At 43.5% G+C, this 26,824-nt stretch overlaps 1 protein-coding gene and 1 long non-coding RNA gene across 3 annotated transcripts in view; one reads left to right on the top strand and one right to left on the bottom strand.

Moving 5' to 3' along the window:
• The first annotated feature begins 1,993 nt into the window (after positions 1–1,993).
• On the top strand, positions 1,994–12,143 carry LOC134338827 (uncharacterized). Its single transcript, XR_010016293.1, has 3 exons — positions 1,994–2,191; positions 7,383–7,533; positions 11,820–12,143. It is a non-coding gene; the product is annotated as an uncharacterized LOC134338827 (long non-coding RNA).
• Positions 3,703–26,824, bottom strand: part of LOC134338826 (putative transmembrane protein 244) — a 29,250-nt gene continuing 6,128 nt past the window's right edge. Inside the window, exons 1-8 of one of the 2 annotated variants that reach the window (XM_063034915.1) lie at positions 24,933–25,630; positions 24,252–24,315; positions 21,533–21,781; positions 18,433–18,518; positions 11,816–11,889; positions 8,003–8,128; positions 6,562–6,606; positions 3,703–4,437 (exon numbers count right to left, since the gene is read on the bottom strand). In XM_063034915.1, coding sequence (XP_062890985.1) covers positions 4,346–4,437; positions 6,562–6,606; positions 8,003–8,128; positions 11,816–11,889; positions 18,433–18,518; positions 21,533–21,565 — 456 coding nt within the window. In that variant the 5' untranslated portion in view covers positions 21,566–21,781; positions 24,252–24,315; positions 24,933–25,630 and the 3' untranslated portion in view covers positions 3,703–4,345. Of the gene's footprint in view, positions 4,438–6,561; positions 6,607–8,002; positions 8,129–11,815; positions 11,890–18,432; positions 18,519–21,532; positions 21,782–24,251; positions 24,316–24,932; positions 25,631–26,824 lie in introns of those variants that run through there. The other variant, XM_063034914.1, reaches the window with a different exon arrangement.

Here is a 26,824-nt window from a genome sequence, read left to right on the forward strand (position 1 = left end):
AGAGAGACAGAGGGAGAAAAAGGAGAGAGAGAGAAAAAAAATGTATGTATATAAATAAATAACGGATGGGGTCCGAGGCGGAGGTGGGGCATTAGCGGAAGTTAGAGAAGTCAATGTTCATGCCATCAGGTTGGAGGCTACCCAGACAGAACATAAGATGTTGTTCCTCCAACCTGAGTGTGGCTTCATCTTTACAGTAGAGGCGGTCGTGAATAGACATATCAGAATGGGAATGGAATGTGGAATTAAAATGTGCGGCCACTGGGAGATCCTGCTTTCTCTGGCGGACAGAGCGTAGATGTTCAGCAAAGCGGTCTCCCAGTCTGCGTCGGGTCTCGCCAATATATAAAAGGCCACATCGGGAGCACCGGACACAGTATATCACCCCAGCCGACTCACAGGTGAAGTGTCGCCTCACCTGGAAGGACTGTTTGGGGCCCTGAATGGTGGTAAGGGAGGAAGTGTAAGGGCTTGTGTAGCACTTGTTCCGCTTACAAGGATAAGTGCCAGGAGGGAGATCAGTGGGGAGGGATGGGGGGGCACGAATGCACAAGGGAGTCGCGTAGGGAGCGATCCCTGCGGAAAGCAGAGAGGGAGGGATGGGAGATGTGCTTAGTGGTGGGATCCCGTTGGAGGTGGCGGATGGTACGGAGAATAGTATGTTGGACCCGGAGGCTGGTGGGGTGGTAGGTGAGGACCAGGAGAACCCTATTCCTAGTGGGGTGGCGGGAGGATGGAGTGAGAGCAGATGTGCATGAAATGGGGGAGATGCATTTGAGGGCAGAGTTGATGGTGGAGGAAGAGAAGCCCCTTTCTTTAAAAAAGGATGACATCTCCCTCGTCCTGGAATGAAAAGCCTCATCCTGAGAGCAGATGCGGCGGAGATGGAGGAATTGCGAGAAGGGGATGGCATTTTTGCAAGAGACAGGGTGAGAAGAGGAATAGTCCAGATAGCTGAGAGTCAGTAGGCTTATAGTAGACATCAGTGGATAAGCTGTCTCCAGAGAAAGAGACAGAAAGATCTAGAATGGGGAGGGAGGTGTCGAAAATGGACCAGGTAAACTTGTGGGCAGGGTGAAAGTTGGAGGCAAAGTTAATGAAGTCAACGAGCTCAGCATGCGTGCAGGAAGCAGCGCCAATGCAGTCGTCGATGTAGCGAAGGAAAAGTGGGGGACAGATACCAGAATAGATTTGGAACATAGATTGTTCCACAAACCCAACAAAAAGACAGGCATAGCTAGGACCCATTTGGATGCCCATAGCTACACCTTTAGTCTGGAGGAAGTGGGAGGAGCCAAAGGAGAAATTATTAAGAGTAAGGAATAATTCCGCTAGACGGAACGGAGTGGTGGTAGAGGGGAACTGATTAGGTCTGGAATCCAAAAAGAAGCGGAGAGCTTTGAGACCTTCCTGATGGGGGATGGAAATATATAGGGACTGGACATCCATGGTGAAAATAAAGCGGTGGGGGCCAGGGAACTTAAAATCATCGAAAAGTTTAAGACCGTGAGAAGTGTCACGAACATAGGTAGGAAGGGATTGAACAAGGGGGGATAAAACCGTGTCGAGGTATGCAGAAACGAGTTCGGTGAGGCAGGAGCAAGCTGAGACAATAGGTCTGCCAGGACAGGCAGGTTTGTGGATCTTGGGTAGGAGGTAGAAACGGGAAGTGTGAGGTGTGGGAACTATAAGGTTGGTAGCAGTGGATAGGAGATCCCCTGAGCGGATAGAGCTGGTGATGGTGTGGGAGACAGTGGCCTGGTGCTCCTTAGTGGGGTCACGATCGAGGGGTAAATGAGAGGAGGTATCAGCGAGTTGTCGCTGTGCCTCAGTAAAGTAGAGGTCAGTACGCCAGACACAACAGCACCCCCCCCCCCTTATCGGCGGGTTTTATAGTAAGATTAGGATTGGTGCGGAGGGAGTGGAGAGCAGAGCGTTCGGAAGGAGTGAGATTGGAATGGGAACAAGGTCTGGTGAAGTCGAGACAGTTGATGTCCCGTCGGCAGTTAGCAATAACGAGATCCAGAGCAGGCATAAGACCAGAGCGGGGTGTCCATGAAGAGGAGGAGGGTTGAAGACCGGAGAAGGGGTCATCGGTGGGAGTGAAAGAGTCCTTGCCGAAGAAGTAGGCTCGGAGACGGAGACGGCGGAAGAAGAGTTACGCATCATGGCGAACGCGGAGCTCGATGAGGTGTGGGCGAAGGGGGACAAACGTGAGGCCCTTACTGAGAACAGAGCGTTCTGCCTCCGACAGTTGAAGGTCGGAGGGGATGGTAAAGACCCGGCACGGATGAGAGCTGGGATCAGAGGGGGGAGGGGGGAGGCTGGGGGTGTCAGTGGAGAGGGGAGGGTTGGGGTGAGAGGAAGATGGAGCCTCTGAGGGCCCAGGAGCTGACGATGGGATCTGAGGGTGAGGGGTTGCGGAGTGGTGGCGGGGGAAGGGGAGACGGGAGTCACAGTAGCAGCACACAAAGACCCGGCCTGGAGTTCAAGGCTGGAGTCGCAGTTGGTGCACTTTGGACCTTAGCTCCAGCTGTAATCTACCCATGTTTCTGACCATTGGCGTTCTTGACCTGGACCACAGCTCCGCCGAATACTTAGCCTACTCCCCGGTTCCATCTGTACACCCTGCTTATATTTGAGACGATATCTCAAACTCAGGACAAATGAGTAAGCTAGATGCTGTAAATGGGAATTTTGCAGACCCATGAGAGGCAAGCATTTCATCCATGCCTATTTCAATAAAATCTTTAAATTGAAGGGGGTCTTAGCGTCACGGAAAAGGCCCTTTGGCCCATCTAATCCATGCCAAACCGTTTGAACTACCTACTCCCATCAACCTGCACTGGGACCATAGCCCTCCATACCCCTACCTTGCATGTACCTATCCAAACTTCTCTTAAATGTTGAAATCACATGAACCACTTGCACTGGCGGCTCATTCCACACACTCACAGCCCTCTGAGTGAAGACGTTTCCCCTTATGTTCCCCTTAAACTTTTCAACTTTCACCCTTAAACCATGACCTCCGGTTGTAGTCCCATCCAACCTCAGTGGAAAAAACCTGCTTACATTTACCCTATCTATACCTCTCATAATTTTGCATACCTCTATCAAATCTCCTCTCAGTCTTCTATGTTCTAAGGAATAAAGACCTAACCTATTCAATCTTTCCTTTAACTCAGGTCTTTCAGTTCTGGCAACATCCTTGTAAATTTTTTTCTGTACTCTTTCAATCTCATTTGTGAACTTTGTAGATTAAATTTCACCATATGGAAACCGACAATGGGTAATATTGTATTTATTTTAAAATTTGAAGTTAAAGGGGTTGAAGGGCAGGCACCATGGTGGTGTAGCAGTTAGCACAATGCTATCACATTTCAGGGTGTTCCAGAGTTGGGAGTTCAATTCCAGCGCCTTCTGCAAGGAGTTTGTACATTCTCTCCAGGACCATGTGGGTTTCCTCCAGGTGCTCCGGTTTCCTCCCACATCCCAAAGATGTACCGGTCCATCGGTTAATTGGTCATTGTAAGGCTACTGTTAAATAGGTGAGTTGCTGGGTGGTGCAACTTGTTGGGCCGGAAGGGCCCATTCCATACTATACAGTATCGCTAAATAAAATAATACAAAATAGAAATAATTATATACATGTAATATGTTTATTATAATTATTAAAATACATGTTTATAAACTGCATCAAAATAGAAATAAAGTTTAATATCTTACATGAATACTGTAAACATTACTGGGGAGTATTTTAAATTCTACTTTACAACTATGAATACACGACACCTAAAAAGAAACTTGAATAAACTAATTCTTTTTGTGCTCACTTTTTAAAAGTTTCACAAGTTTGTTTTCACGTCAACATGGCACAGTCAAACTGAACAAAAGCAGGCCTGACTGGAGCACATTTTAAAAGGTCTCAACTTATACCGGAGATTATTGTGTTCTAGCAATCCTTATCAAGAGCATGTTCAAAGCAAACTTTTTCAAGCTGTTCCAACTGCACATAAGTTTGGGCAAAATTAAAATCATCTCCAAACTCATCACTTTTCAAGAGAACCTTGGAAAGCGGGAACAATGTAATATCGGAACAACGCAGGGGTATGAAATTGTAAAATTAATCTCTTGTTTCAGTTCCCCGATCTTCATAATTTTCTTGCTACAAATAACCCGTCTCACTGATAAAATGTAGGGTCTGCATTTCAAACACATGATATCGCTGAAGAAGCGTGACTTTTTTTTAAACACTGAAGTGAATACAGATACGGTATCAGTCCACACAGTCGTAGAGCCCTCTTTAGTTCCTTGATGTCTGCAGCCATGTTTCCTCCATTCTCTCTCAAACATCGACTGAAGAGTAACTGGGGTTATTCCGGCAAATGAAATGTGCAACCAACTGTCCATTACCAATCATCAGCAACAAACCAACAACTAAAAGAAGAATCATAGTTGTTAAAACTCATAACTATCACCATGGTCTATAAACTGTACAAATAGTCTTACAATACTTTATATCACATACACTCAGGGGCCACTTTATTAGGTATCTCCTCTCCCTAACAAAGTAGCCACTGATTGTACGTTGTGCTCTTCAACTGCTGTACCCACCCACTTAAGGGTTTGATGCATTGTGCATGCAGAAATGCTCTTCTCCACGCTGTTGCAATGAGTGGTTATTTGAGTTACTGTCACCTTCCTTTCAGCTTGAACCAGTCTGATCAATTTCTGAAAAACAAGAAAATCTGTAGATGCTGGAAATCTGAGCAACCCACACAAAATGCTGGAGGAACTCAGCAGGCCAGGTAGCATCTATGGAAAAGAGTAAACAGTTGACATTTCAGGCCGAGACCCTTCATTAGGTCTGTAAAGGGAGAAATTTCTGGTCATTTTCTGACCTCTCTCATTGACACAGAACTGCCGCTCACCGGATGCTTTTTAAAAATGTTTCACACCATTCTCTGTAAACTCTAGAGACTGATGACCACGAAAATCCCAGATTAGCAGTTTCTGAGATACACACTCCACCCCATCTGGCACCAACAATTATTCCACTTATATAATGTCACTTATATCACATTTCTTCCCCATTCTGAAGTTGGTCTGAACAACAACTGAACCTCTCGACCATGTCTGCATGCTTTTATGCATTGAGTAGTTGTCACGATTAGCTGATTAGATAGCTACATTAATGAGGTGAACTGAATAAAGTGGCCACCGAGTGCAGAGTTTAATATCTTTCTTTGATCACTTCTCATCAGACTAACAATTTCAGTTTGAAGAAGGGGTTTGGCAGGCTGGCCTTCATCAGTCAGGGCACTGAGTATAGAAGTTGGGTTGTAAGACATTGGTGAGATCGCATTTGGAACATCATGTACAGCTCTGATCACCTTGTTATAGGAAAGATGTTATTAAACTAGAAAAAGAGCATAACAATTTACCAAGATGTTGCCTGGAACTGGGAGCCTGTGTTACAAGGAGATGTTGGATAGACGGGAACCTTAACGCCTGGAATGTAGGAGATTGAGGGGTGACCTGATGGAAATGTATCAGATCATGGGGGCAGAGACAGAGTGAAGGAAATAAAAACTTTCTCCCAGGGAGGGTGTGCGAGAAGCAAGATGGAATAGGTTGAAGATCAGGCATCAGAAATTTAAAAGGGACATCGGGGTCAGCTTCTCAGTGCAAAGGGCGGTCTGTATGTATTTGGGATGAGCTGCCAGATACAGTACAGCGCAAAAGTCTTAGGCACACATACACAGCTGAGGCTTTTGCACGGTGCTGTACTTGTCAATGTGGAGCGGAGAGCGAGTTTGTAACTCTGGCAGGAGCAAAGGATGTTGGGAATACTGAGCGGGGAGCGCCGTGGGAGGAGTGTGGGACAGGTGGAAGCAGAGGAGTGCCAGGGGTGGGGTTTTGCTGTAGGTGCAGATACACCCAGCCCTGAGACAACAGGCAAGGTCATTTGATACCAAACAATTGGTTTATTAATCATTCCAGAATGTCTCTCTGGTGCTTCCCTCTCCCTTCCCCTTTTCCCAACCATGATTCTCCTCTCCCTGCCCCCTTCCCACTCTCAGTCCACAGTAGAGACCCTATGGTTTATCACCACTCACATATGCCATGAAATTTGGTTTTTTTTTGGAGCAGTATAGTGCAATACATAAAATTACTAGAGTACTGTTTCGTGGAAGTCTGTGAAGAGTAAGAATTTCAAGTTGTATACTGTATACATTCTCTGATATTAAACTGAACCACTGAACATCTAAAAACCATCAAGTGCATGGATTGGAGAGGTTTAAAGAGCTATGATCCAAACATGAGCAGATGAGAGTAGATTGCTGTATAACATGGTCAGCGTAGCCAATTTAGGCCAAAGGGCCTGACTCTATGACTAACTATGATAACATCATTTCAGCATTGTATCTCTGTTAAGCTGCAAAAAGAAATTTAGTGCTCATTGTCCAGTAGAGTCTGATTTAACTATACAGAGGTGAATTGAATAAAGAATCTACAGCATGTTTATAACATTTTTTAAGAAAATCTACTCATACTCACCCAATGCCAACCACCATTGCCATACCAAAGGAAATTCGACCATCACTGTAAATGAAATGAAACCCGAATTTAACACTTTGCAGTGTTTCACACCTTGACATAAGAGTCTTAAAACAAGCAAAACGAGGAGGGATTTCTTTACCCAGAGGATGGTGAATCTTTGGAATTCACTGCCCCAGATTGCCGTGGAGGCCAAGTCACTGGGTCTGTTTAAAACTGTTAAGTTCTTGATTAGTAAGGGCGTTAAAGGTTACGGGGAGAAAGCAGGAGAATGGGGCGGCACGGTAGCATAGTGGCTAGGAAAGGTTTTACAGTAACATCAAACTGGGTTTAATTCCCGGTGCTGCCTGTAAGGAGTTTGCACGTTCTCCCCCGTGACCGCGTGGGTTTCCTCCAGGTGCTCTGGTTTTCTCCCACAGTCCAAAGTTGTACCGATTAGTAGATTAACTGGTCATTGTAAATTGACCTGTGATTAGGCTGGGATTAAATTGGGAGATTGCTGGGTGGCGCGGTTCGAAGGGCAGGAAAGGCCTACTCCACGCTGTATATCAATAAATAAACAAACAAACACATATGAATAAATAAATAAATGGGATTGAGAGGGATAATATATCAGCCATGATGGTTTGGCGCAGCAGACTTCTACTTCCAAGGTTGGGGCTTTGCTGTAAATAACAAAGATGAAATACTACGTTTTTCATTGGGTTCCCTTTTTTCTGATTTAAGGCCCATGAAGAACAGTAATGTGTAGCATTACTGAATACAGAAATAGGTAAGTAAACGTTGATCTTATAGTTCTCATCTTTTCATTCAAATCACAGAGCAGAGGAAGACCATTTCCCCACCACCAGCACCCAGAAGAGCAGCCCGTCGTCCTTTCCCAAACTCCAGGCAATTATTTCCCTTTGTGCCTATCCAGTTCCTTTCTGAAAATGGTTTCTTACCACCCTGACAGCTGATCATTTCAAAATTGTAAGTATTCTGCATGAAATGTTTTTCCGTCTATCTCCTTCTACCCGTGACCTTGAAACCCCCTTCACACGTCCCCCACCCCCATCTGCTTAACCTGACTCGTGACAGACCCGTACATCTCTATCAAATCAACTCTCAACCTTCATTGCTTTAAGGAGAATAACCCCAGCTTCTCATGTTTTCTGACTTATTACTTGAGACCGTTGATGCAGAGGTATAGCCATTACACCGAGCCACATGTTGCCACCTCTGTCTGGTTCCGCATAAACCCTGGCAGATATACTTCATAGGCACGTATAAAGGGACTGAGAGAGAATTTCTTGGTCACCACCTCAGTGGCTCAGGATACACTAACCAGTGAAACAGAGCAATTTGAATAATTGACACCGAGGAAAACAATAGTATTTAAAGCTGATATAAAATAACTCTCATATTCCAATTCATGATAGGATTAAATCTGAGTTCTTACCTCCTAAAGTCAGCAGGATATGACTGAGTGCAACTGTGAAAGAGTAGTCCCAAACCCTTTCCTTAACTATAGCTGCAAACAGCAGACCGCTGATGAAATATGTCAGTTCCATTGACAGCAGGTTCACTAGGAGAGTGAAAAAAGAAACTTATTGACAAGATTCATTACAAGTACCACTGTAAAGCCATTTTATTGTAAACTATTAGCAAAAACTAACAAGCATAAGCAGTAAACGAACAAAACCACTGGAAATACTACTTTATTTTAAGGTAAGTAGACCAAAACAGTGTACAGTATTCCAGGTTTAGTCTCAACAATAGGTTGTACGACTATGATAAAACCTAAACTCGTAAATGGTAGGGAGACCCTATGATCCTCTCTTATTAAACTCCCCATTTTTAAACTCCAGTTCCTTTTCAATAAATGCAAAAATGCCATTTGCCTTCTTAACTACACATTGGATCCACATACCAACTTTTTCTGATTCAAGCCAAGTTTATTGTCATTTAGCTATATACATGTTTACCATCAAACGAGCCAACATTTCTCTGGACCAGGGTGTAAAGCATCCAAGTACCCATAACACACATAATACGTAATAACTTATGAAAGTAAGGATAAAAATCTACAGATGAATTGCACATAATTAAACAAAGTAAAGTGCACAAGTTAAATATTGTAAGGTACAGAACAGCTTAACCGGTGACATTTTGAATGTGACACGGCAGCGACTTCAGAAGCCTAATGGCCTGAGGGAAGAAACTGTTTCCCATCCTGGATGTTTCGTCTTTATGCATCGGAGTCTCCTGCCTGATGGTAGGAAGTTAAGGAGGAAGCTGGATGGATGGGTGGGATCCTTAATAATACTAAGGGCCCTGTGAACACAGTGCTCCTGATATATGTCCCCGATGAATGGTAGGGAGACCCTATGATCCTCTCGGCCATTCTCACAAATCCTTTGAGGGGACGACCAGTCCGATGTTCTGCTGCTCCCATACCAGATGGAGATGCAACTTGTTGGGATGCTCCAAGTGGCACTTCACCTCTTGGATTCCTCTGAATTTCACTGACACGAAGTCTCTCTCCATTTTGATAATAACTTGCCTTTTGGTTCTAGAGGTGCATTACCCCAAATATTCCCTAAGCCAACCACTCTGATCTATGTCAGAATGCAGAATCACTGTGTCCTCCTCATAACACAATCTTCCGCCCACGTATGTATCATCTGAAAACTTGGAAACCTGACATTTCATTCCTTCCTCTAACTCTTTAATGTCAATAGTATAGAACTGACAGCCAATCTCTCCACTCTAGTTACATCCAAACCCAGCCTGATAAGCACCCATGTATTTCAACGTTCTGTCTCCTATGTCATAGCCAGTGTTCAATCCATGCGGCACCACCACCTGGAATAGGAACACCAATGCCCTTAAATGAAAAATCCTGTAAAGAGTAGTGGATTCGGCCCTGTACCTCATAGGTAAAGTCCTCCCAACCACTGAGCATATCTACATGAAACGCTGCTGTAAGAAAGCACAGATCCTCACCACCCAGGCCATACTCTCTTCCAGCTGCTGCCATCAGGCAGAAGGTATGAGACCCTCAGGACTCGCACCACCAGGTTCAAGAACAGTAACTACCCCTCAACCATCAGGCTCTTGAACAAAAGGGGATAACTACATTCACCTGCCCATATAATGAAATGTTTTCCTAACTAATAATCTCACTTTAAAGACTCCTCATCTCATTATCTCATGTTCTCATTATTTATTGCTATTTAATTATATTTGCATTTGCACAGTTTGTTGTCTTCTGCACTCTGGTTGATCTTTCATTGATCCTGATGTAAGTCTCTGCTATTGTTCTAATAAATTCCAGACTATGTTTCAAGCCTGGTAATTCCACATAATAGCAATTAAAAAGACGTGCTGGAGAAACTCAGGTGGGCCATGTAGCAACTATTGGAGGGAAATGGACAGTCAGTATTGATTTGCTCCAACAGCCTGCTTTCACTCCAAGCTCCAGCATCTTTCAGTTTCTGGTGTCTGCAATTCCACATGATAACCATCCTTTCCCACAAGCTACGTTTAAACAAATTTTCACATCGTTACCAAGATTTATTAAAAATCCCACTTAAGAACCATTTTGTTGTAAAATGTTAGGGAAAAAGTAACAAGCACGAGCAGTAAATAAACAGCACACTGGAAATGCAATGTGTCACCACACTGTTTGGCGGGCCTGTACTGTATATAACTTCAACCAGGGTCTTTTCACCCTTGCAGTTCCTGAACTCTACCCACAAGGATTCTACATCTTCCGATCCTATGTCACCTCTTTGAGGATTTGATTTCAATCTTTTTTTTTTACCAACAAAGCCACTGCACCTCTGCTGCCTACCTGCTTATCCTTTCAATACAAGGTCCATCTTTGAATGTTAAGCTCTTCTTTCAGCCACGTCTCAGTGATGCCCACAACATCATACCTGCCAATCTCTAACAGTGCTATATGATCATCTACCTTATTCTATATACTGCGTGCCTTCGAATGTAACACCTTCAGTCCTGTATTCATCACCCTTTTCGCTTTTGCCCCCATGTTCACCTCATCTCACTGACTGCAATTTTGCCCTATTACCTGCCAGTCCTTCCTCACTGTCTCACTATACATTGCATCGATTCATATACCAACTGCCCTATGATATATTGTATACTATCCTTAGCCCTAGTATTCTGGTTCCCATTGCCCTGCCAACTTAGTTTAATTCCTACCCTATAGCTCGAGCAAACCTGCCCGCAAGGATAAACCATGCAAAGATTTATGAGAGAATTTTTGTTTCTCTTCCCAGAAAAATACAGTTTTCTTTTCGTTTTGTAAGTTTCCTCCAAGAGGATCACAACCTAGTCATGGTTTGGAGGCCTGTGTGCCTCCATGACCCAGAGAGCTGTGTCTGCTGGAGTCAAGGCTTTATGCTTTGGCTCTTGGTAGAGTCACCCATGCCAAACAGGTCAAAGGGCCAAACTGAGAGTGGTCCACCGGTCCTCCAAATTTGGGGGTTCAGCTCAAGGTTAACAACTCTGACTAGTAAATCAAAATTATTGCAGAAGTGGCAATAAGAATCCTTCCCCTTCTGGGTGCGACAGTATTCCTAAGTCTCCACCCAGGACTTGCATGACTGACGGTGTGGAAACCGAGAGGAAGCTACTGACCAAGTGAAAGAAGCCCCGAACACCGCCAGAGATGGAGGATCTCTATTGCTGCCCTAAATAGCGGTGTAACAAATAGTTAAGTTTGTAAGTTTATTTGTTCAATATAATTAGTCAAATCAAATCAAGTTTAATTATTATTCAACCACAGATGGATACAGCTGAATGAAATCGCATTCCTCTGGGACCCAAGGTGCAAAACATATACAGCGCTTTCAAAATAACGGGGGGAAAAACGTCACGCCAAAAAAAAACACACATATAGTGCAAGACCTTGAGTGACATGTTCTACAAATTGACGGTAATATAATGACATTACCCTTTTGAATGAATGCCTATTTGCTAATCAGCATAAAATACAGTTTGAGACCTTCTCTGAAAGACAGTTATAGTTAAACTACAAAATGAGCCCTGCTGCAAGAAGAGGTATTAATCTGAAGGAAAAAGCTTAGATTTCCTAGATTTCCCAGAGCATTAAAATGTCATTAAAACTTGCAGGGATTCAGGTTGCTTATCCAGTGAGCCCAAAATAAATAATAATTCTACTCCACAGCACTCTGATCAGATTATAATTTTGAAACTCTTCAATCAATCGTGTAATTTTTCTTACCTAGGTACTTTGAGCTGGATGTTGAAGCTGGAGTTTTAAAGTCAAATGGAATCAACCCACCGAATGAATCATGACTGCAATGCACAAAGAGTTTCAGGAACATATGAATATAGGACGTGGAAGCAAACGTAGGCCATTCAGCCCATCATCCCTCTTCAATCATTCAATAATGTCATGGCTGGTCTTTTTCCTCAGCACCATCATTCTGAACAAACCCAATTCCCATAATAAATAAAAACAGATCAAGTCTTGAACATGTTCAGCGACTGGGTTTCTGCAATGATTAAATAACTTTGGGGAGAAGAAATTGCCGGACCCGGGAGTGGAGGGTCTTGGGTTCGAACCCAGCCGGGTCCGCTCCCGAGTACGCTTTCCATCCGTGCCGAGTTGAGTGTCGAGATCGCAACTTGACCTCGTAAAATAAAGGGAGAAATACTGCGGAAATGGCTGTGTGAGGAGTGGCGTGCCACACAGTCTCTCTCTCTCGCTCCGCACCTTGTAAAAGCCATGAAAAAGACATCACGGACGCATGCAGACGCAGAGATGCGCATGCACGCACACACTCAGGCACACGCCAAAAAAAAAGATTGTTGGTCCATTCAGTCCTTCGGACACCATTTTTAATACACTAAGAACATTATCATTTCCAATCCCCAGCCATTAATGGTGAAGTTACTAAATTTACTAGCCGTTCTTTCCAGTATCTCTTTCAGGAATTTTTATGTACTAAGAAGCCATTTGCACAATTACTAAATCATTATGTTCATGACTATTTTGGCATACTAATTAACTGAATAAGCAGCTTTCAATGCCCCAGATAATGAAAGCCAATATTCAGTATGGTTTTTGTCTCGCCATGCTGCCATCTTCCAAGGCTCTTTGGTCTTGCAGACCAAGATCCATCCCTTCCTCGATACTTCCAATGATCGGACTGTCCATGGTGTATGTCCCAGCCTCCTTAATACTCCCAAAACACATCACATTATGTTTATCAGTGCTAATATTATCAGCCATTTCTCAAACATGCACACAAAATGCTGGAGGAACTCAGCAGGTCAGGCAGCATCTATGGAAATGAAAGAAGAACATAGAACACAGAAATTTGCAGCACATTACAGGCCCTTAGGCCCACAATGTCGTGCCAATCGTGTAACCTACTCTACAGATTGCCTAGAATTTCCCTACCACGTAGCCCCCTATTTGTCTAGGCTCTATGTACCTACCTAAGGGTATCTTAAAAGACACTATTATATCCACTTCCACCACCACTACCAGCAGTGCAGTCCACGCACCCACCACTCTGTGTGAAAAACTTACCCCTGATGTCCCCTCGGTACCCATTTCCACCCACCTTAAAACTATGGCCCCTTGTGTTAGCCATTACATCCTTGGGAAAAAGCCTCTGGCTGTCCACACAATCCATGCCCCTCATCATCTTACAGACCTCTATCAGGTCACCTCTCATCCTCCATCGCTCCAAGCAGAAAAGGCCAAGTACACTCAACCTATTCTCATAAGGTACGCTCTCCAATCCAGGTAACATCCTTGTAAATCTTTTCTGCACTCTCTCTATAGTATCCACGTCCTTCCTGTAGTGAGGTGACCAGAACTGAACACAGTACTCCAATTGGGGTCTGACCAAAGTCTTCTATAGCTGTAACATTACCTCACGGCTCTTGAATTCAATCCCATGGTTGATGAATGCCAACACACCATACGCCTTCTTAACAACACTGTCAACCTGCGCAGCAGCTTTGAGTGTCCTATCAACACAGACCCCAAGATCTCTCAGATCCTCCACACTGCCAAGAGTCTTACCATTTACATTACATTCTGTCTTCAAATTGGACCTAACAAACTGAACCACTTCACACTTACCTAGGTTGAACTCCATCTGCCACTTCTCAGCCCAGTTCTGCATCCCATCGATGTCCTGCTGTAACCTCTGACAACCCTCCAGACTACCTACAGCACCCCCAACCTTTGTGTCATCAGCAAACTTACTAACCCACCTTCCTACTTCTTCATCCAGGTCATTGGTAAAAATCACAAAGAGGAGGGGTCCTAGAACAGATCCCTGCAGAACACCACTGGTCACCGACCTCCATGCAGAATATGAACCATCTATAACCACCCTTTGCCTTCTGCTGGCAAACCAATTCTGGATTCACAAAGCAGGGTCTCCTTGGATCCCATGCCTCCTTACTTTCTGAAGGAGCCTTGCACGGGGAACCTTTTCAAATGCCTTACTGAAATCCATATACACTACTTCCACTACTCTAGCTTCAAAGTGTTTTATTACATCCTCAAAGAATTCATTCAGGCTCATAAGGCACGACCTCCTCTTGACAAAGCCATGCAGGCTATCCCTCATCAGGTTATGTCTCTCCAAATGCTCGTAAATCGTACCTTTCAAGACCTTCTCCAACAACTTGCGCACCACTGAAGTCAGACTCACTTGTCTACAATTTCCTGAGTTATCTCTACTCCTTTTCTTGAACAAGGGAACAACATTTGCAACCCTCCAACCCTCCGGTACTTCTCCCGTCCCTATTGATGACGCAAAGATCGCCACAAGAGGCTCAACAATCTCCTCCCTCACTTCTCACAGTAGCCTAGTGTATACCTCATCCGGTCCCGGTGACTTATCTAACTTAATACTTTTCAAAAGCTCCAGCACATCCTCTTTCTTAATCTCTATATATTCTCAAGTGTTTCAGTCCGTTGTAAGTCATTCCTGCAACTGCCAAGGTCTTTTTCCCTAGTGAATACTGAAGCAAAGTATTAAGAACCTCCGCTACCTCCTCCGACTCCATGCACGTCTCCACTATCACACCTGATTTGGTCTTATTCTCACACGCCTCATCCTCTTGCTCTTCACATACTTGTCGAATGCCTTGGGGTTTTCTTTCATCCCACTCACCAAGGCCTTCTCATGGCCCCTTCTGGTTCCATACTTAAGCTCCTTCCTCGCAACCTTGTCATTTTCTAGAGTTCTAACAAAACCTAGTTACTGTGATATTGTCAATTGAACTGGAATCCAATCAATGTTACCTATAGATTATCCATCTGAGATCTAACCGTGGCCCACCAGCTCAGCAGACATCAAGGCAAGGTCCTAACTGATACTTTATATCAAGATTTACAAGCGGAAGGACATCATATCTGGTGAATAGAGGGAGGGTGCTTGCAACCTAGAGGGATGGTGGAGGTAGAGTCTTTCACTGCATTTAAGTAACCAGATGAGCAATTATAATGGCTCACGGTTGAAGCTACCATAGCATCAGAGAGTCGACATTTCAGGCCAAGACGCTTGTTCAGGACTGGGAAGACGACAGAGTGAAAAGGCAGGGGTAGGGGAAGGAGGATAAGCTAGGTAAAGCCAGGTGGGTTGGAAAGGTAAAGGGCTGGAGAGGAAGGAATCTGATAGGAGAATGGACCACAGGACAAAGGGAAGGCAGAGGGGACCCAAGGGGAAGTAGTAAGCAGGTGAACAGAGGTAAGTAAGGGGCTGGAGTGGAGAATAGAAGAGGTGAGAGGGAGGGAATTTTTTTACTGGAAGGAGAAGTTAATATTCACGCCATCAGTTTGGAGGCTATCCAGATGGAATGCAATATGTTGCTCCTCTACCCTGAGGGTGGCCTCATCATGGCACAAGAGGAGGCCATGGGCCGACAATTCGGAATGAGAATGGGAATAGGAACAGGAATTAAAATGTTTGGCCACTGAGAAGTTCCGCTTTTGGCAGAAGGAGCTGAGGTGTTTGACAAAGTGGTCCCCCAACTTATGATGGGTCTCACCAATGTAGATGAGCCCGCATCAGGAGCGCCGGATACAACAGGCGACCCCAGTGAAGTGTTTCCTCACCTGGAAGGACTGTTTGGGGCCCTGAATGGAGGTGAGGGAGGAAGTGAATAGACAGGTGTAGCACTTTGGCCACTTGCAGGGATAAGTGCTAGGAAGGAGATTGCTGGAGGGGGATGAATGGACAAGGCAATTGAACAGCAAAAGCCCATTTCATCCACACATTGATGTTACCCTGTAGCCTAAGGCTATGCTGCACTGAACAGAATTCCACCAATCTTTGTGTCAACTGCGAACTTATTGAACATGTGTCTCATTTTTATATAAGGCAGCACGGGTCCCAGCACTGATCTCTGTGGAATAAAACCAATCAGAGGCATTGTTCCACAATCTCTCCATTGCCAAGTTTATTTTGGATCCAATTTGCCAAATTTCCTGAGATGCCATGGACCCTAACTTTTTGGACCTGTCCCCCATGTAGGACCTTGTCAGAGGCCTTACTGAAACCATACCCCATTCCCATTCTGATCGAGAAAGTTATGTTTGGATTCTCTCACACACACACCCTAACCTACACTTTATCTTCCTATCTTTGGCCATCCTAGTACCCTATTCCTGCTTATCCATCATATCCTATAAAAAACCCCTGTACCCCTTAAGAAAGCTAAAAAATACCCTGACCTGTCCTCTCTCTCCCATGCCCAGCAACCCTCTTAATGTGAATTCCTGCACCCCCAATTCCCTTAGATTAATTCTCATCATCTTTCTCTGTATCCCATAATTCCTGCAACTCAGGACTACATGTTCTACTGACTCCTCTTCCTGACATTTCTCACACAATCCTGTCTGGTGTTTCCCCATCATTTTCAATGTTTTGTTTAATGCACAGTGCCCCAGCCTTAACCTAGTCCACACAGTCTCCTCTCTTCTGTATCCACCACCTACCCCAGTACCTGCAACACTCTTCTGTATTTGATATAAATGCTTCCCTTTCCCCTCCCTTTCCCATCTTTCTTGCCACATTTGGTTGATTTTTTTCCCAGATTACACACCTAACCTCTGCTTTACTGATACAAATGTGCATTTCTATATTTTCTTTCTTTCCAACGGCCTCTTTGCCAACTCATCCACCCTCTCATTCCCCTTCACCCCTACATGTGCTGGAACCCATAGAAATTTTACCTGACCTCCCTGATTTGCAATTCTTGTGACTGACTGAAGAACTTCATAAAGTACATCTTGCTGACTGTTTGAGTGAAAAGACCTTAAACTTGCTAGAACTGAGGATGAATCTGAGCATATCAACACTTTGACTTGTCTCGCTTTCTCCACCCATCGCAACACAACCAACACTACCAGCATCTCCACTTTTACAGTTTCAAGATAACAAAAAAGGAAAAGGGCCCAAAGCAAAAGTTTGGGCACCCTGCACGGTCAGTACTTAGTAACACCCCCTTTGGCAAGTATCACAGTTTGTAAACACTTTCTGTAGCCAGCTAAGAGTCTTTCAATTCTTGTTTGGGGGATTTTTACCCATTATTCCTTGCAAAAGGCTTCTAGTTCTGTGAGATTCTCGGGCTGTCTTGCATGCACTGCTCTCTTGAGGTCTATCCACAGATGTTCGATAATGTTTAGGTCAGGGGACTGTGAGGGTCATGGCAAAACCTTCAGCTTGTGCCTCTTGTGGTAGTCCATTGTGGATTTTGAGGTGTGTTTAGGATCATTATCCTGTTGTAGAAGCCATCCTCTTTTCATCTTCAGCTTTCTTACAGATGGTGTGATGTTTGCTTCCAGAATTTGCTGGTATTTAATTAAATCTCTACCAGTGAAATGTTCCCCATGCCACTGGCTGCAATGCAAGCCCAAAGCATGATTGATCCACCCCTGTGCTTAACAGTTGGAGAGGTGTTCTTTTCACAAAATTCTGCACCCTTTTTTCTCCAAACATACCTTTTCTCATTGCGGCCAATAAGTTCTATTTTAACTTCATCAGGGCTTGTTTCGATATTCCTTTGCAAACTTCTGACCCTGAATTTTGTGGTGAGGACGCAGGGAAGATTTTCTTCTGATGACTCTTCCATGAAGGTCATATTTGTGCAGGTGTCGCTGCACAGTAGAACAGTGAACCACCACTCCAGAGTCTGCTAAATCTTCCTGAAGGTCTTTTGCAGTCAAACAGGGGTTTTGATTTGCCTTTCTAGCAATCCTACGAGCAGTTCTCTCAGAAAGTTTTCTTGGTCTTCCAGTCCTCAACTTGACCTCCAGCGTTCCTGTTAACTACCATTTCCTAATTACATTACAAACTGAGGAAATGGCTACCTGAAAACGCTTTGCTATCTTCTTACAGCCTTCTGCTGCTTTGTGGGCATCATTTATTTTAATTTTCAGAGTGCTAGGCAGCTGCTTAGAGGAGCCCATGGCTGCTGATTGTACAAGGTTTGAGGAGTCAGGGTATTTATAAAGCTTTGGAATTTGCATCACCTGGCCATTCCTAACAATGACTTGTTAGCCATAGCCCTAATAAGCTAATTAAGGTCTGAGAACTTGGTGAAAGTTATCGGAGAGCTCAAATCTCTTGAGGTGCCCAAACTTTTGCATGATGCACCTTTCCTTTTTTTAATTCTAAAATTGTACAAAACAAAAATAATACACTAATCTTGCTTAAAATGTTGAAAAGAATGTTTCATCTTTAATTTTATGAGTTTTGGAGATCAGTTTATCTTCTACTCACTTAACTATTCACAGTAACAGAAATTTTGACCAGGGGTGCTCAAACTTTTGCATGCCACTGTAACGGCGACAATATGTCTTACCCAAATGCTCCAAAGCAGACACTTGCAAACAGGTAATAGACTGTGTAGAATACCAGCATGCAGTTCAGCAAATTCAGCAGGATAGTCTAGGAAAATGCAAACCAACATGGATTAGTTTTTTGCTAAGTTGTTTTTTTATTTACTACTTATCGAGATACAGTGTGGATAGGTCCTTCTGGCCCTTTGAACCACGCCGCCCAGCAATCTCCAGATTTAATCCTAGCCTATTCATGGGACAATTTACAATAAGCAATTAATCTACCAATAGATACGTCTTTGGACCGTGGGAGGAAACCGGAGCACCTGGAAGAAACCCACGCAGTCATGGGCAGTATGTACAAACTCCTGACAGACAGCAGCGGGAATTCATTAGAAGCTTCGAGGAGATTTTGGTATATCACCAAAGACTCCCGCAAATTTCTACCGCCGGGCAGCGGAGAACATTCTGACTGGCTGCATCACCGTCTGGTGTTGTGGGGCTCCAGCGTGCAGGATCGAAGGAGGCTGCAGAGCATGGTGGACAACCCTCACTTCCATCAAAATAAAGCGCACAGCTAAAGGCAGGACCCTTAAGAGAAATGGTTTACGGAGTGTCCCTGGGGTCCAAGGAACTGAAAAATTGCCGCACACTTTGATAGGGGAGTAAAGAAGGCTTACCGGTCGAGGCACAACACCCAAAATGCTGCAGAAACTCAGCAGGCCAGGCAGCATCTACGGAAACGAATAAACTGTCGAAGTTTTGGGCCGAGACCCTTCTTCAGGACTAAAGGCTGATTTATACTCGTGCGTCAAATCGACGCCGTAGGTACAGCATAGCCGCGAACCCTACGCAGTGCCTACGCGGATCCCTACGCCGTAGCCTGACGTGCACCTCTGCCAAAATGTACCTACGTGTCGCGGCAATGCAGACTGCAAACCGCAACAACTGTGATTGGTCCGCTTGGTAGCATCGCATTTCCTCCTACGCTACAACAGCTTCCCATTGGGCGACTGAAGGGCAGGGAAGGAACTCTGGCTGCAATGCTTTCCACTACGCATGCGTGACGTGTGAATACGTGTCGTGCACATACGTGTACGTGCCAGAATTGCAGAGCAACGCAGACACACCAACGTACAAGTATAAATGCTCACAACGGCGTAGCCCACTTGTGTAGGCTATGGCGTAAGCTGGTATGCACAACTATAAATCAGCCTTAAGAAGGAAGGGGGATTATGCTAGGATGAAAGGGTGGGGGGCTAGCTACGTTAATCCTATTTACCAGTGCACAGTGCATTTGCCTTCATTTCCTTAATGATTGAAGTGCTTGTCAAACAATTTCTCAGTGTTGTGATAGGCCCTGCCTCCATCATCCCTCAGGCAGTGTTTCAGATTCTAATCACCCTCTTGGTTAACCAACACATCAAGCAAATATTCTTTAAATGAAAATAAATGTTCCATTTAGCTGTAACAATCTTATTTATTGATGCAGCGCAGTGTAGTCTGAACTGATTCCACAACCTACAGACTCACTTTCAAGGACCCTACAACTCATGTTCTCAGTATTATTATTTATTTTTATGTCTTTTATTTGCAAAATTTGTCTTCGTTTGCAAATTGACTAGTTGTCAGTCCTCGTTTATGTAGTTTTTATAAATTCTAATGTATTTCTTCACTTTCTTCTAAATGCCTGCAAGAAAACCAATCTCAGGGTTGTATATGGTGACATATACTGTACATACTTTGATATGTGTGTGTGTATTTCTCTCTCTCTCTCTCTCTCGTGTGCGTGTGCGCGCGTGTATGGATTTGTCTCCACGGTCACCCTAGATGGACAATTGTATGAAATATTTTGTGACACACTTGCCATTTCTCTCCAGAAAACATGCAATTCCCATAATTGTGGAGTAACACCACCAGGCCTATGAAGCCCCCAATTTTGAACACATTTCGTTGGTCTCCTGCTAGGATTTCTCATGTGTTTATTACTGGAACAAGATACTGAAAATTTCTTGCTTTTGTGATTTCTAGGGAAAGCTAACACTCTTACATTCTCCCAAAATACCAAGAACATATAGCCGAGATTTGTTGTTCTAAGGACTAAAACACATCAACATCTCGTTTCCAAAAATTTATCAATTTTGTATAATTATTCAATACTCACAACTAAGGCAAGAATAGTGACACAGTAGCATAGTGTTCAGCACAATGGTTTACAGTACAGGCAACCCGGGTTCAATTCCCGCCGCTGCCTGTAAGGAGTTTCTACGTTCTCCCCGTGACCACGTGGGTTTCCTCCAGGTGTTCTGGTCTCCTCCCACAATCCAAAGACATACTGGTTAACTGCTCATTGTAAACTGTCCTGTGATTAGGATGGGATTAAGTCGGGGGTTGTTGGCCAGTGCAGCCCTAAAGGCTGGATGGGCCTATTCCATGCTATTTTATTAAATAATTAATTAGATTAGTTGGTGCACACAGACGGCGTGCAGTGTAACCACGGGCAATTGTCTTGGACATTTTAGATTAGATTAGATTCAACTTTATTGTCATTGTGCCGAGTACAGATACAAAGCCAATGAAATGCATTTAGCACCTGACCAGAAATGCAAAGAATAGTGTTATTTACAAAATAACTGCGAATAAAACAAGTGCTACAGCACACAAATATAAAAGCACTGAGACAGTACAATACGGATGCAATACTGCTTAGCGCTGTGATGGAATAACATTTTAACCAGCGTTTTATTTCAAATAACATGTGCCTGTTGAAAACGTAAGGAGAAACGCATTCTGTTTTCCACATTCATGGAACACATTTCTCACGATACGTCCAGTTTAGGAGTAAACGCTGAACTAAAAATACTGTGTAGTGAACCAGTGCCTTATGACTGCATGAACCCAATTCTTCCCCCCCCTCCATGTATTTGCACAGTACTCTGCCTTTTTCACTTTATTGTAATGCTGTTTAGAGATATGCACCCATTGGGGAGCAGAGGGTTGCTCTTGTTGTACGGACAAGGGAAGTGGGAATGCCTGCTTCTGCTCCCAACAGATGATGTGAGAGTCTGGGCTCTAACTTGATCAAATGAGAAGCCAGCAATCTGCTCACTCCCAAAACCATACCTTTGTTCCACGAACTGTGTCTTCCAAGGCCATTTAAAGAGCTAAAGGATTCTGAATTGCGCTGAGACTTATTCCTTCTTGTTCTTTTGGCTTCACGGTCCTCGGCCGAAGGAGAGACACAGTGCCGACCACAGGAAGAGTTGACAGCAGAGGAGTTAATTCTGGATATCACCAACCCCAACAACCGCAGATCCCAAACTGTGTTCCTTGCCAGTAGAATTTAGCAAAGGACAAGATACCGCAGAAAACCTGAAGTAAAGAACAAAAATGCTGAGATCTTCAGAAAGTAATTGGTTTACAATTGTCATAAGAGACAGTGTTGGAGATTAAGAATGAAGGCCTTTGCTCATTTATTTTTAAAATAATAGCAATTGTGGAACTTGTTGCTACAGGCAGCTGTGGAGGCCAAGTCATTAGCTATGTTTAAGGTAGAGATTAGTAGATTCTTGATTAGACCATAAGATACAGGAGCAGAATTAGGCCATTTGGTCCATCAAGTCTGCTCCACTATTTTATCATGGCTGATCCAATTTTCCTCTCAGCCCCAATCTCCTGCCTTCCCCCCATATCCCTTCAGGCCCTGACCAATCAAGGATCTACCAAGCTCTGCCATAAATATGCATAAAGACTTGGCTTCCACAACTGCCTGTGGAAAAGAATTCCACAGATTCACCACTCTCTGGCTAAAGAAATCCCTCCTCATCTCCATTCTAAAAGGACACCCCTCTATTCTGAGGCTGTGTCCCCTAGTCTTCGACTCTCTCACCATAGAAAATATCCTCTCCACATCCACCCTATCAAGGCCTTTCACCATTCAATAGGTTTTTAATGAGATCATCCCTCATTCTTCTAAATTCTCATGAATACAGGCCAGAACCATCAACACTCTTCATAATACAAGCCATTCAATCTTGCAGTCATTTTCCTGAACCCCTTTTGAACCCTCTCCAGTTTCAGCATATCCTTTCTAAGATACGGGGCTCAAACCTGCTCACAATACTCCAAGTGAGGCCTCACCAGTTCTAAATAAAGCCTCAACATTACATCCTTGCTTTTATATTCTAGACTTCTTAAAATGAATGCTAACATTGCATTTGCCTTCCCCACCACAGGCTCAAAATGCAGGGAAACCTGCACAAGGACTCCCAAGACCCTTTGCACCTCAGAGTTTTTGTATTTTCTCTCCATTTAGAAAATAGCCAACCCTTTCATTTCTTGTACCAAAGTGCATGACCATACACTTCATATGAATGGCAGGGTACTGAGGTGTGCAGTAAGAACAAAGAGGCCTGGGAATCATCAGCATGATCTGGTTAGGGCTGGTCAGCAGGACTTGGTGAGGGGTAGACGTGCTCTCTTCTCATTGCTGCCATCAGCAAGAAGGTAGAAGAATCTCAAGACTCGGACTGCCAGATTCAGGGACTCCTCAACTATCAGGCTCTTGAACTAAAGGGGGTAGCTTCACTCAACCTCACGTATCTATCACTGAAATGTTCCCACAACCAAAGGACTCACTTTCAAGGACTCCATCTCATGTTCTCCATACTTATTTTTTACTTATTTATATTATCGTTTCTTCTTTTTGCATTTGCACAGTTTGTTTTCTGCACTCTGGTTGATCTTTCATTGATCCTGTTATAATTACTAATCTATCGACTTGCTGGGTATGCCCGCAGGAAAAATGAATCTCAGGGTTGTATGAGGAGGCAGGTATTTACTTTGAACTTTGCTGTGTGAGGACAGGTTAGCTTCCAGCATTAAGAAAAATGAGAGGAGTTCCATTTGAAATGTATAAACTTCTTATAGTGCTTGTCAGGGATATATGGAGAATGTACAATGTCAAAGCCAGTTACTCTCACTCCACCTCTTTGGATAAAAGCTGTGACGAGATCTGAAGCTGGGTCTTGTGACAAAACCCAAACTAAAAATCAGTGAGCAAATTGTGAAGATGACGTTTCACAACACTTTTACCGCCTTGCTGATGATGCAGAGTGGACTTCCTTTTCTCTTGCTTCTGTTAGACAGGTCATGACCAGGATAACGTTCAGTAAGTGTCAGTGTAGTAGCTACAGTGAAATGGGGTAGATGGCTCTTTCGAAATACAGATACGGTTTGAGTCTATCCCATTTAAAATGACAAACGGGAAAAAAGAGAGCAAGGGAGGTCATTCGGCCCTTAGAGAATAGTCCGCCATCCAAAATGAACATTCTTTACCTCAGCACCAATTTTCCATTGATGCCTTTTGTGTCTAGAAATCTAGCTACCCTCTTAGCCTCTGCATCCTTCTATATTTAAGATTCAATAGTCATACTTCTGCTAAAATGTCTTTTCCCATATTCTGAGACTGTTATTTATTGATTGATTGATTGTTTCTGATACTGCATGGAATAGGCCATTACAGAAACGCTGAACTCCAACCGTACCATCGACTGTGAACGATGGAGACAGGAGGTCAGCAATGGCCTATGCTCCACACCCCAGAAGAAGAAAACTATATTAATGGTAAATATGACGTCATTTCAATACTGTAATGCCTTGTCAACACTGCTGCCCCTTCTCCCCACGAAAAGCTGCCGCCTGTTTTTGTCACAAAATTCAACAATCTAAGTTAATATATTAATTTTACATAATTCCATATTTACATGTTAGTACCTTAGCTTCTTCCTGACAAAACAAGTTTAATAGTACAAGCTTCTAAGGGAAATTTCTAATCGCTCACCTCTCTCTGTTTTCACCATCAATGTCTGAATTCAAATAACAGTTGTTTAGTCATTATGATGTACCTGAGAGAGAGAATACAAGATCCGGAATTAGAATCCTCTATTATGATGTCACAATAGTACCCAATGGGTGGATAGAATGGTTTTGGAATAAGTATTTTTAAACATATTGTTATTTCATTTGTTACTATGCACTTCTATTTGCCTTATACATTGCTACTATTTTTTTCCCCAACTCACCTGAACCTGAATTAACAGCACCTGCCTGTTACACGGTTGGCGTTTAGGACAGCAATGAAGGTCCTCCATCTCTGAATACGAAGGATTCTTCATTGCTGTTTTCTTAAACAATAGTTTTTTTTTTGACCAGTCATGATTGTTAGCCCCCGAACCTGGAGGACCAGCGGACTGCTCTTAGTCTGGCTTCTACCCTTTGACCCGTTTGGCATGGGTGACCCTCCCAAAAGCCAAACCACAAGGGCCTTGCCTCCAGCCAGCATAACTCTCCAGGTCATTGATGCATACAAGGCTGTGGTCCTTTTGGAGGAGTATAAATTGATGCTCGAAGACTATTTAAATCTGAAGAAGATCATCGTCAAGCTCCATTCTTTTCTGACCTCACACACGCATACACAAAATGGCTGCTTCTCTCCTCTCCAGCCACAAATCTACAGACATACCTTTACTGTTGGCCACGATGATATCTTCTGCTGAGCACAAAATTGGAGGTCAAAACATGGACTTTCATATCTGACTGCTCAGAGACTTTGCCAACATGGCTCCAAAAACAGTGGACAGCACTTTCCTTCCTTAGATTTCCATTCGCAAAACAGATACCTGAGATCAAAAACCTAGACTTTTCAATTCAGTACACAGAGTGTGATACATTATCGTAGATCCTTTATTTCAAATGTGATGTTCAATCTCAGGCCCTACATCCCCCTGGGGTGGCACAGTAATGTAGTGGTTAGCACAACAGTTTACAGTACAGATGACTCGGGTTCAATTCCCACCACTGCCTGTCAGGAGTTTGTACGTTCTCCCCGTGACCGCGTGGGTTTCCTCTGGGAGCTCCAGGTTCTTCCCACATTCCAAAGACCTACTGGTTGGCGGGTTAATTAACTGATTATTGTAAATTGCCCTGTGATTAGGCTAGCACTAAATTGGGGATTGGCTCAAAGGACCAGAAGGATCTACTCCGCTCTGTATCTCAATAAATTAAAAAAATTAAAAGTCAAAGTTGTCACAGCAGTATTTTGAATCAGTGTGGGCAGATGGCCAAGTGGTTAAGCATTGGACTAGCAACCTGAAGGTCGTAAGTTCGAGCCCCAGCCAAGTGAACATGTTGTGTCCTTGAGCAAGGCACTTAATCACACATTGCTCTGCGACGACACCGGTACCAAGCTGTATGGGTCTTAATGCCCTTTCCTTGGACAACATTGGTGTCGTGGAGAGGGGAGACTTGCAGCATGGGCAACTGCCGGTCTTTCATACAATCTTGCCCAGGCCTGTGTCCTGGAGAGTGAAGTCTTTCCAGGCGCAGATCCATGGTCTCGCAAGCCTTTTAAAAAAAAAAATTTTGAATCACCAAGGTGAAACATACCTGGTGTTGACACAATCAATGTGACAAAGCAAATTAACTGTTTTCCTACTGCACTGAAATTTGCAACAGACTGTTTTACACAAATTAACTACTATGTTCGTATTAAGCATCAGGAAAGAAAGTGCATCAATGGCTGTAAAGTAATTTTCAAAACAAAGTATGAAGCAGAGCAAAAATGAACAACTAGTCAGTTGGCAGCTCTGAAGTGTAGAATGAACAGAAATAAGCTCAATTAGTCTGCCGAAATTAAAGGTATCTTGCAGAATGCAATATGGTTACAAATAAAATATAGGGATTATAATCAGCAGCTGTAAAATGAAATATTCTCTTTCAGCAAACACTTTGAGCTTTTGAGTAATATCAAATAACTGCACTTTATCCATAACTTCTTATCTAGACTAGAAAAGGACTTGACAACGTTGCCCTACCCTCATCAAATATCTTTGCCACTTCCTCAAAAAACTCATTCAAATTTGAGAGATTGGACCTACCCTAACAAGACCATGCCGACTTTCTCGAAAAGAGCTAGCAAAGTTCAAAGTAAATTTTATTAGCAAAGTACATATATGTCACCATGTACAACACGGAGCTCTATTTTCTTGTGGGCATACTCAATAAATCTATAGAATAAAAACTATATCAGAATCAATGAAAAACTGCCAACTAGGGTGTTCAACCAGAGTGCAGAAGACAACAAAATGTAAATACAAAAAGAAAGAAATAATAATAATGAATAAATGAGTAATAAATATCTAGAGCATGAAGAGTCCTTGAAAATGAGTCCATTGGTTGTGGGAACATTTCTGTGATGGGGCAAGTGAAGTTAATTGAAGTTATCCCTTTGGTTCAAGAGCCTAATAGTTGAGGGGTAGTAACCGTTCCTGAACCTGGTGTGCGAGTTTTGAAGCTCCTGTACCTTCTTCCTGATGGCTGCAGTGAGAAGAGAGCTTGGCCTGGAGGGTGGGGGTT

This window comes from Mobula hypostoma, chromosome 28 (assembly GCF_963921235.1).
Source record: "Mobula hypostoma chromosome 28, sMobHyp1.1, whole genome shotgun sequence".
NCBI lineage: Eukaryota > Metazoa > Chordata > Chondrichthyes > Myliobatiformes > Myliobatidae > Mobula > Mobula hypostoma.